At 48.0% G+C, this 11,474-nt stretch overlaps 1 protein-coding gene across 1 annotated transcript; it reads left to right on the top strand.

Annotated features, from left to right (window-relative positions):
* The first annotated feature begins 5,935 nt into the window (after window positions 1–5,935).
* Window positions 5,936–9,501, top strand: LOC140646343 (lactosylceramide 4-alpha-galactosyltransferase-like). The gene is made up of 2 exons (XM_072850129.1): window positions 5,936–6,073; window positions 7,120–9,501. The coding sequence occupies exon 2, from the start codon at window positions 7,153–7,155 to the stop codon at window positions 8,254–8,256; it is 1,104 nt and encodes a 367-aa protein (XP_072706230.1). The 5' UTR covers window positions 5,936–6,073; window positions 7,120–7,152; the 3' UTR covers window positions 8,257–9,501.
* The last annotated feature ends 1,973 nt before the right edge of the window (window positions 9,502–11,474 follow it).

The following is an 11,474-nucleotide window of genomic DNA, read 5'->3' as shown; positions in this document are numbered from 1 at the left end:
GAGAGCTCATCCAAATCACACCTTAAATTGCACCTAACACAGGAAGAGCTGAATTATCTTTTACACTGAGTTTGTCACTGTGACCAAATGTCCATAACTGCATCTAAGATGCACAAGATCTTTCAGCACTTGGATGGATCCTAAAGGAAAGGCATGATATTTCCAAGTATTTCCAAGGTTACAGAGAGCTTGGTAGGGAACCTGTACTGTCTAAATTCAAGTCCATTTATGAGTCATTTATGGTGGACCTCTTCAAGTAGCCTGGAGTACTCCTGAAATTCACTGTCCAGGAGTACAAATCTCTCCTGGAAGGTCTTGAGGAGTGCAGTGGAAAGCGTTACTCTTCTCCGTGAGCATCTTCCTGAATTGCAGTGGAGAAAGTTAATGTATCTCTTGCAAGGTGCTGTTGTGCCTTTGAGGGTTCCCACCCACAGGGGCAAGTTGGTTGGACAAACTGTGGGAGAAAACTCGTCCCTTGCCTTGATGGCCAAAAGGATGTATTGATGCTCTTACAGTTCTTGTCAGAAAATAATGGAGAAAGAGCAGTGAGAAACAGGAATAAGGTTGAGACCATTAGCATCGTTACATCTGGTCCCCACCACATTCTAAAGGGGATCGCTGAGACACATGAGCTTATGATAGGGTTAATGCGGATGAGCAGAGCATTGGCCATCCCCTCTCCTACACTATGAAGAGATTATGATCTCACTGTAAAATCTTTTCAGCCTCCAGTGTGCCTCCTCTTCTTACGCCTAGGAACAGCAGTGGGGTGGTCCAATGGCCCCTTTGATGACCATGAATCGGTCAGATCTTCAGTGTCACCTGGCCCCAAAGTGTCAGCTCTTTCACATGGTGCTTCCTGCATGTCCTCTGAGTGTGCCTCAAATGATTTCTATATCTGCAGTTGTCTGAGGCCTGTTCTGTTTCCCAGGTCAACCATAAGCAGTGTGAGGTTTGCTCAGTCTAGCCAAGGCAATGGTCAAAAACATAAAAGACTGTGCATGCAATATTTCTCTGTTTGTCTCAGGTTTATTTGTCTCTTCTTTGATGATAAAAATGCGAAAGACAAATTGCGCATCTCTTTTACAAAACAGTTCTCTGTCCCTCAGGGAACATGATGGTCGTGGGAGCTTAAGGAGGGTGTGTGCCTTTTTTTTTTTTTTTTTTTTAATATACTGAGATGTCCGGTGTTGATCGGATGCCAGTGGTTTGATTGAAAGCTACCTGCCTGTAAGCTGGGCAGGATGTGAGGTCTGTGCACAAGTAGCTACTCTGGAGTGAAGAAGGTGCTGGAAACATTCCTCCAGTGGCTGGCACCACATACGTGTATGTATGTAGTGCTGCCCCTTTGTTCTGCCCAGCTTTATGGTTCTTCCCAGCCTGGAGGCATTCAGGATTTTGAATGTCTACAGCTCTCCCAACACTAAACATCTTTAAGAACAAAGACTTTGTGGGGAAACAGCAGATTTTCCTGACTGTATAAACATTCTTCAACACACTAAGTGGTATAAATGGATGCTGTTTTCACTCCCTGCTCTCACTGTCACTACTCTGTGGGGTTTTTTTCACTGCTTTCTTTAGAAGCAGCCACAAAATTGTTAGCCCTGGCCTAGCGTGTGGTCAGTGAGGCATGGTTTTTCCTTCTACTGGTTCCTTCTGTTTTGGGCCTTTTGGGCTAAACAACAGAAATCTTAGTGAGCTAGGAACCCCTACCAGAGATGGTAAAATGGTGGTTGGTGATCATAAAGGCATAACAGGGGACTCTACTGTGGCAATACCATGAACTGATTATGGGAGTGTTTGGGACCCACTGCAATTAATATCTGGCTTGATCGCTTATTCTAGGAAAGTACCTTTTTGGATAAGTGGAGTGGGTTTTTTGTTGGTTTTATTTGTTTTTTTTCCCTGTAGAGTCAATGTTCCAAGGTTTGATAAGGAGAAAATCAAACCAAAGCAGCCTTTGGCCTTTTCCCCTTTGTCTTGTGAAAGAAAAATAAATACAGTTTTTACTATTACTTCTCTCTGCCAAGATGTTCCATTTTGTTCTGCGAGGCGTTGATGGTAGGTCTGAGCAATCTGTTAGTTATTATGCAGAAAAGCATTTTAAAGTTGTGTCCTGAAGTGACTCACTAAAATTAGGAGTGTGGAATGAACATGAGACAAGTTGAGTGTAAGCACATGTGGAAAGAAGGCTCTGCGGACCATGACTACGTGCTATCTTTGGGACCTGAGTGGAGGTAACAGAGGAAAGCACAGTGCATGGTACTGATTCCTAATCCAACCAGGTATCGCCCCATCACTCATGACCTGCAATCTATCAGAAGCAAGGCATTTTAGTCTCACTCTGAAGGTCTGGATGTTATGGAATAGGAAAGTCTATGAGAAATTGTGTTGCTTTTTCCCTGGGTGATGGGCTACAGCCTACCTTAGTAGTGACAGTGTCTATGCTCTTGTAGACCTAAAGATGGAAAGCTTGTGCTGCAGCCATTCATTTTCCCACCTGCGTTTCAGAGCCTGATCTAAAGACCCTGGCGTCCAGGGGAGCATTTTGAGAGGCTGTGAAAGGACTGGTGGGGTCTGGTGTGCAGAGGAGTTTTATTGTGACTCCTTGAGTCAAGAGCCAGGGAAACAGTTTTCCCTTGAGACGTAAAATAGTTGCCTATGCTTTCTTCACTGCTGATATGCAGGCAAGGATGATGGGAAGTGGTGAGAAGGCACTAGCTGTTTCTTGCCCTGCTTCCTTTGTTCTTGAGGTCATGAAAGTTAGCTGGTACCCAGGTGTGCAATACATCAAGGAGAGAAGCCAGGGATGGGGGTTGGAGATGCAGAATTGGACAGTGCAACAGAAGAGGAGTAAGGAAGGATCAGTAGGGTAATCCTGGACCTGGTCTCCTGGGAAGAAACTGAATGATGATTATTTTCTCTGTGCTGGCTGAGAGCGCTCCTGTGCCAGGAGCTCTTGTGTCGGGAGGGATCTAGGATGCGCAGTTAAGTAGTAATGCTCTGTAGGGCTCTTTTTTCCCCTGTTCTTCTCCTCCCTGTTTCTTCTCCCTCCCTCCAAAATGTGTAGTCCAGGAAGGCTGTGGTGCAAAGCAGGTTAAGAGCCCTTCCTGAGGGAACGTGCAGTTACCTGCCTTAATCATATACATGTTGGGAGCTGAGGTCTGCCTAGGGCTGGTTTGTCCTCAACAGGAGAGAAGAGGAAGAAGAAAGCTATCCACATGCTCTGTTTGGATATGCCATTTGTGAACACTGGCACTCTGGTCTTTCTTATGTACTTCAGGTTCATCTCTCTCAAGTATTTGTGACGATTCCCTGTGTGCACTTGGCCTGTGGTCTCTCGGGTACCTTCTTTGCAACCATGCCTGGAACTCAGATGAATAGGCATAGTCCAGAAGACAAAACTACAGGAGGAAGTCACTTCAGCTGCACCCTGCCATTACAGCTCAAGCTGAGATCTTGACCTTTGAATTTGTATATAATGATGGAGCCAAATAGCAGCTGCCTTGGCTCTGCAGTATGTTGGAGAGGTACGAGAAGTAAGAAAGTACTCTTCACAAAGTGGAATCTATGTCCAGGGGGAAAATTAGGTAGGCACATAAAGTCTGGCAAGTTAAATATGAAAACACCATTAGGCTATAGAAAACATTGTTTGAAATGTTAACATTAATTAACAAAAGATATTAAAGCTACCAACATTCTTCTTTTTTTCAACTGCAGAAGGAACAGGAAGCCTGCTAGAGAGGTGCAAGGTCTGTAGGAGATGAGAGATTGAAAGGGAGTTCTGAGATCAGTTTGAAGCAAACTAAAATTAATTTCTGCATCTGGCTACAGGTAAGAAGAACTTGGGGGTGTTTCTCTACACTGTAATCCCTCCTTGTTGGGGATGCATGCCACAGTCTCTTGCGCATCACCATGTCCATGGAATACATGTCAGGACTCAATGAACAGACAGATGATGGGACCTGATGAGATGCATCCACGAGTGCTCTGGGAGCTGGCTGATGTCATTGTGAGACCACTCTTTGTTATGCTTGAAAGGTTGTAGAGATCAGGGGAAGTTGAAGGAAGCAAAAGTCACTCCTATCTTGCCTATCTTCAAGAAGTGCAAGGAAGAGGATCCAGGGAACTACAGGCCAATCAGTGTCACCTTGACCCCTGGGAAGGTGATGGAGCGAATCCTCCTGGAAGTCATATGCAAACATATTAAGGACAGGAAGTTGATTAGGAGTAGCCGGCATGGATTTACAAAGGGGAAATCATGCCTGGCTAAACTGATAGCCGTCTATGATGAAATGACCAGCTCAGTGGACAGGGGAAGAGCATCGGATATTGCTTATTGCAGCTTTAGTAAGGCTTTTGACACAGTGTCCATAACAGCCTTGTAGACATACTGAAGAAATGTGGACTATATAAACACAGGGAGGTGGATTTGAAAACTGACTGAACTTCTGGACTTGAAGGATTGTGATGAGTGACAAGTCCACGTGGAGGCCAGTAACTACTGGTACACTCCAGCGATCTGTGCTGGGGCTAGTACTGTTTAACGTTTTTATTAATGACCTTGATGATGATGGGATCGAGTGCAACCTCAACAAGTTTCCAGATTATGCAAAACTGGGAGGAGTGGTTGATACACAAGGTGGTTGAACTGCCTCTCAGAGTGACATCAACAAGCTGGAGAAATGAGCCAACAGGAATGTCATGAAGTTCAATAAAGAGAGATGCAACCGGTGAGGGATAACTCCATGCACCTGTGGACAAGAAGTTGACCAGGAGCCAGCAGTGTGCCTTTGTGGCAAAGAAGGCCAAGAGCCTGCTGGGCTGCATTATGTAGAGCATTGCCTGCAAGGTCAAGGGAAGCAATCATTCCCCACTACTCAGCACTAGTGAGACACATCTGGAGTGCTGGTTCTGTGCTCCCCAGTAAAAATGAGACATGGACATGCTGGAGCAAGTCCAGCGAAGGGCCACTAAGATGAGAAAGGGACTGGAGCACGTGCTGTACAAAGAGAGGCTGAGAGAGCTCTGATAATTTTTCTTGGAGAAGAGAAGACTCAGGGTGTGTCTTGTCAAAGTGCATCAATACCTGATTGGAGACAGGTGGGGTAAAGAAGACAAGCCAGACTCTTCTCTGTGGAGTCCAGTGACAGGATGAGACGCAATGGGCACAAATTGAAATACGGGAAATTAGAATGAAAGAAATGGTGCTGAAACACTGGAACAGGTTGCCCAGAGGGCTTGTGGAGCCTCTGTCCTCAGACAAGGTCAAAAGGCAAGAGGGCATGGTCCTGAGCCACCTGCTCTGTCAGAGCAATAGGCCTGACATTTGTTGCAGGCAACTGAGTAGAAACTGCAGTAAACCCTAAACTTAGTGGCTGTATGGATAAGGGTGGCATTTTATGAACACGTCAACGTGTCTTCTGTAGGGGGGGGTCAGCTGCCATCGAGCACAGGGACAAGGGGGAACTCTATCATAAAATGAGGGACACCTGAATTTGGCAAAGTCATTCAGTGAAGTATCCAGCGTAAGAGGGAGTATTCCCAAATGGATGAGTAAATTAATTGGTCAAAAGAGTGTGTGTTCAAAGGAGCATTCAGAACTGAAGTCTTGGGGTGGGAGGAGGCAGCTCTGTGAAACTCTCAGCTCTGTTCTCGTGGCAGCCACGCAAGCAGCGCAAGCACTGGGAATTCTTAGCAAAGGAGGAGAAAACAAAACAGCAACCAGTTTCCTGCCACAGTATAAAGCGTAATGTTTAGCGATAATGGGGTTTCAATTTCCTTCGTCTTTTGTTGTTTGTTTTTTTTTCTGATTAATTTCTAATTACATGAGTTCTTCACAGCACAGCTGCATGACCCTTCTTTCAGCCACTGTATTAGCTGAATGTATGACATCACATCCTCCTTGATCTGCTTTTTTTCTCCATGTGTTCAGACTCCATCTTTCACCATTTCTTTTCAGAAGAAGGAAGTGCCAGACCATAGAGTTATAGGCTCTCTCAGAGACACTAACCTCTTGAAAATCTTGTCCAGCTGAGCAGTGACTTCTGTGGTGTCTTGAAAGCAGGGACAGGTGAGTAGTACTTGCAGTTTCTGTGCAACAGGACTTGCAATTTCAGAGGAAGGTAGAGAGCCAGATTTCCTGTGTTTGTTTTGTGAAAGAAATGGACGGGCTTATGCCGTGTCTAAAATGTCCTCTTATCCGCTACAAAAGCAGAAATGTATTCCTTAATATACAGAAGTGTGACTGTAGTAGACGTTCCTCCTCTTACTAAAAATATGCATGTAACCTTGAAGCGTGCTCACTGTTAGATTAGTGCCGCGCTTTCCTGCCTTCTCTACAGCAAAGGCTCTGTCCCTCAAGCCTCTACCTACTTTCCCTTCTACAGTTTACCAAGCTAAAAATGATTTACAGGATTCAAGAGGATGTGGCATGGAGGGAAAGGGACAAAGGTGTGTAAAAAGCAGAGTGGGGGTTTTTTTGCTGCCTGTAACACCCACAGCACATGCTGGCATTTCTCTGCAGGAGAAGAAAATGTTCTGGGAATCCAGACCTGACAATTTGTCTATCAGCTGCCTCTCCTCTGTCCCCAAAGCCCCAGTGCCTAGTGGAGAGCGGTGGCTCCGTCCTGTTGCATTTGGAAGCCTCCTGGTGCGGCTGAGAAGTCATTTTCTGGCTACATGGAGAGTTTAGTATGTGAGCCAGTTGCAGTAACCAGAGGTGAATGACAAATGGGATTGTGCCAGCTGGGTTCTCTGTTGTGTTCTTTGTGTGTTTGGTTACAGCTGTTTGATTAAAGCTTTTACTGTTTCCTGAAGCTCCCTGTTCTGGAGCATGGGGATGGGGATTTGGATTTGGATTTGGAGATGGAGCAGAGGGAGGCAGGAGAAATGCCACAATCCTCCTTGCTGCTTCCCCCTCAGTTGTGCATTGATCTGAAGGCCCTGTGGCAATACAGAGAAGCCAGGAGACTGTTTCAGAAGTGATGAAAAGGCATACTTTAAGCATGCTGCCCTGAGGTGTAAGAAGGAGAGTTCTGCTCTGCCGTGGCGCTGTCCCAAGGCTCGTGGTCTGCTGCCTTGCCTATCAGTGTCTTTTTCTTCTTTTCTCCCCTTCAGATCACGACGGTTGTCTTGGGAGAGCAGGCTCTGATGGGGGCGACACTGCCCAGGATGTCCAACTGCCTGCCAAATCTGACCACGGTGCCACTGAGCCACAGGCTTGGGGCTCTGTTTATCGCCACCATTTCATTTGTGTTCTTTGCCAGTGTCATGTTCTACTGGAGAACTGGGGAGGACACTGAGGGCCAGCTCTACAGCTTGTCTACACAAAGCCGGTGTGCTCAGCTTTTGCCTTACCTGCCCCATGGCACTGCAGCTGGGCCCTCTCCTTCGCCAGGGGATGTGTTTTTTGTGGAGACCTCAGAGCAAACTAACCCAAGTTACTTGTTCACGTGCTCTGTGGAGTCAGCGGCCCGGACGCACCCTGAGACAAGGGTCGTGTTGCTCATGAAAGGTTTGGCAAAGAGTAATGCCTCGTTACCCAACCACTGGGGCTTCTCGTTGCTGAGCTGCTTCCCCAATGTGGAAATCTGGCCCCTGGACTTGCTGGAGCTTTTCTCAGGGACGCCTCTGGCAAAGTGGTACTTGCAGTCAGACCACCAGAAGGAACCTTATTTCTTACCCGTCCTGTCTGATGCCTGCAGAATTGCCATCATGTGGAAATTTGGTGGCATCTACCTGGACACAGACTTCATTGTGCTCAGGAACTTGAGGAACCTCACCAATGCCCTCGGTATGCAGTCTCAGGATGTACTGAACGGGGCCTTTCTGTCCTTCAAACCCAAGCATGAGTTCATGGAGCTTTGCATGAAGGACTTTGTGGATAACTACAATGGCTGGGTCTGGGGGCACCAGGGCCCACACCTCTTAACGCGTGTCTTCAAGAAGTGGTGCTCCATCAATAATATCCAGAACAACATGAGCTGCAAAGGGGTGTGTGCTCTTTCCCCAGAAGCCTTTTATCCTGTTTGCTGGGAGGACTGGAAGAAGTTGTTTGATACAATCAGCTCCTCGGAGCTTCAGAAGCTCCTTAAGAACACCTATGCAGTGCACGTATGGAACAAACTGAGCCACGGGACAAGGCTAGAGATCACGTCCCAGGCTTTGCTGGCTCAGCTGTATTCTCAGTTCTGCCCTTCCACATATGCGAAGATGAAGAAGGACTCTGAAGAGCAGTCAAGGCCTGTAATGTGACCTGTGGGCCCTTGGCTGCAGGGAAGTTCCCCAACCTGAAGGAAACTGAGTGCCTTTCACCTTCCATGGAGCAGGTATTCTGTGTGACTTCTCAGTGATTTTGTACCATTTCCGATATCTGCCTCAGATCCCACGTGCTTCAAATATACACCAGAACCTGAGTTTGGACGCTCTTGTCCTTCCGTAGCCCTTGATGCTGCGGGGAAGGGTGAACTTGTTCATCGCTGCCTATCAGTTGCTCCTGTGTTGCTGTTCTCTCAATCGTATCAGGCCTGGAACGCCTCTTGTGTAGTTTCAACAGCTGTAGGAACCCTTGGCTTGCTCTCTGTAATGTTTCTAAGTATGTAACTAAATGCCAGCCAGTGCTACAGGACACGGTTTAGAGGAGATTTGGACCAAATTCCCTGGGTGGTAAAGATTCTTACAGCTGTTGAAGTTTTGGGGGAGACTGCGAGTACGTGAAAATTGCTTAAAGAAACGGAAAACATTTTAAATGCCTGCTCGGCTCAGTGTAAAGTTTTTCTTGTTTTCCAACGGTACTTTATATCAAATGATCTTGTCTACTGTTTTACATTCCACAGCGATAGGCCGACTTTTCTGTCCTCTTCAGGAAAACAAATAGACAGAAGCAGTTCTTTTACCAGCATGGCGAAATGCGACAGGTATTGAGAACAATACTCTCGTGCCGAGTGACTGCTTGGAAGTAGAAGTGTCCTTGTCTAAATGACACATCTGCAACTCCTGGTTAATGAGGAGGTATTGGATAGTGTGGGACCTGAGCATAACGTAAATGGTATGGAATAAGTGGTGGAGAATGTGCTGGTTTTGACTGGGATAGAGTTAATTTTCTTCATAGTAGCTAGCATGGGGCTGTGTTTTGGATTTGTGCTGGAAGCAGTGTTGATAACACAGGGATGTTTTAGTTACTGCTGAGCAGTGCTTACACAGAGTCAAGGCCTCTTCTGCTTCTCACCCCACCCCACCAGCGAGTAGGCTGGGGGTGCACAAGGAGCTGGGAGGGGACACAGCTGGGACAGCTGACCCCAACTGACCAAAGGTATATTCCATACCATATGGCATCATGCTCAGCATATAAAGCTGGGGGAAGAAGGAGGAAGGGAGGGACGTTTGGAGTGATGGTGTTTGTCTTCCCAAGTAACTGTTACGTGTGATGGAGCCCTGCTTTCCTGGAGATGGCTGAACACCTGCCTGCCGATGGGAAGGAGTGAATGAATTCCTTGTTTTGCTTTGCTTGCGTGAGCGGCTTTTGCTTTACTTATTAAAGTGTCTTTATCTCAACCCATGAGTTTTTACCCTTCCGATTGTCTCCCCCATCCCACCAGGGTAGAGTGAGCGAGCGGCTGTGTGGTACTCAGTTGCTGGCTGGGGTAAACCACAACAATGTGTCTCAGTGGTGAATGTAGGCAGAAGAAGCCGATGGCTTTCAAGATGTAGTTTCTTCTTCTTCTTGTTCTTTTAACAACCAGTCTTTTTTCTACCAAAAAAACCCCCTCTCAGGAATCTCTTTCTGTTTTATTGTACAATTGACAGAATTCTGGAGAGCATAATCAGTGGGAATATTTCTTGATTAAAAGATTCCCATCAGAAGCATGTGAACATAACCAACACATTTTGGCTAGGTTAATCATTTTAGCCAGGTGAGTTTCTTAATTAAGTTCACAGCACAGCTGCATCACCCAGGTCCTCTCCCTGTACTAGGCATGAAGCCATCCCACTAGGCACTGCTTCCATCTGCTTCTTTCTTTCCTGTGTTCAGCAGCTCGCTGCCCATGCTACACCTTCACAACAAGCTGTGCAACTGATTGGTGGTATTAGTATGCAACAGGATAAAACCTCCACTATCTTTATGTTGGTTTTTCATCTACAGAAAAACACAATAGAAGAAAGTTTCTTCTTGGGCTGTAAAAGAATCCAAGTATAACCTCTGCGTGAGGTTGCTGTTAGATTGCAGTGTTCGGCTGTGCAACTGGTGATGCTTTTTTCAAGAGGGGAAAAAAAAAAGTGGCACTTCTGCTTCTGGTTAGTAAGCCTGCACCAGCTCAGCTGTATTGGGAACGGGGGCTATAAAGGGAGGGAGGTGTAGAAGACATGGGGGCGTAAGAAGCCATGAGAGCAAGTTGGAAGGTTTTTCTGAGGAGGAGGAGGTGACCTGAGGGCCTCAGACTGGTGCTGTTTGTAGAAAGTGCCTAAGAATAAAAAGCCCAAACTTGGGTTTCCATATCTTTGCCTCTGGCACGGCTGGCTGCGGTCTTTTGGGTGGCCCCCACAGCACAACGGTGTCTGGGCACGACGGGAAGGACGAGGGAGGTAAGTCAGCACTGGCATGGCAGCCACAACCAAAGAGGAAGCAGGACAAAGGCAGAGCGGTCTCACCTGTGGTCTGGCAGGCCTGCAGCCTGCCTGGTCATGGCGGGGCCATGGGAGGACCGTGGCCGGCCAGGGCTGTCATGGTGAGGAGGAGGGTGAGGAGGAAGGGGATGTGCTGCGGGGAGCGGGGCAGGGGATGGCAGTGGGGGACGGTCGAGGTGCTGATGGGGAGGGCCAGGACGTGCTACCTGCCCTCCAGAGTTACCTTTGGCTGGAGAGGTGCTGAGGTGGGCACCCGCATGGCAGCTGGGGCCCCGCTGCCATCTTCCCCTGCGGAGGAGAGCATTTTGCCAGTGCCTCCTCGAGCTCCTCCTGCTGCTCAGCCTTCTCTAAACTGTGGAAAATGGGGCTGGGCCGGCCCTCCCTCCTCCTGCTGCCGGAGCCGCACAGGCCCCACAGGCCACGGGCATGTGCCAGGGCAGCGCCCTGCCGCCGCGGCCGGGCTGGGGGCAGCGGCTGAGGTGGTGGTGCCGCCATAGCGGAACCTTCTGGAAGGCTCCGTGCAGGCGGGGGTCACATCGCCCCTTCTGGGCAGTGCCAGGGGAATGGAGTGGATTTGGGGTGGGCTGTGCCTTGTTCCCCCATTTCTGGGCTGGGTAGGAATAACCCATCTCTGGGAGAGGTGTCCTGTGCTCCTGTGGGCCTGCGTCCCTCCCTCCTCCTGCCTCCCCAGCCCTTTGCTCCGGTGGTGTAGAGCAGCGCAGCTACAGCCGTGTCAGCAAGAGCCGTCCCAGTGCGTTATGTTAATGTGGCCAAATCCTGCCCCTTCCTCTTGCAGGGTAGCCCTGCTGAAATTTAGGCAGTTTCTTGGGTCAGTGATTAGAGGGTAT

Source organism: Ciconia boyciana, chromosome 1 (assembly GCF_034638445.1).
Source record: "Ciconia boyciana chromosome 1, ASM3463844v1, whole genome shotgun sequence".
Classification (NCBI taxonomy): domain Eukaryota; kingdom Metazoa; phylum Chordata; class Aves; order Ciconiiformes; family Ciconiidae; genus Ciconia; species Ciconia boyciana.
The sequence above is the reverse complement of the archived record's forward strand: the minus strand, read 5'-3'. Positions and strand labels throughout refer to the sequence as shown.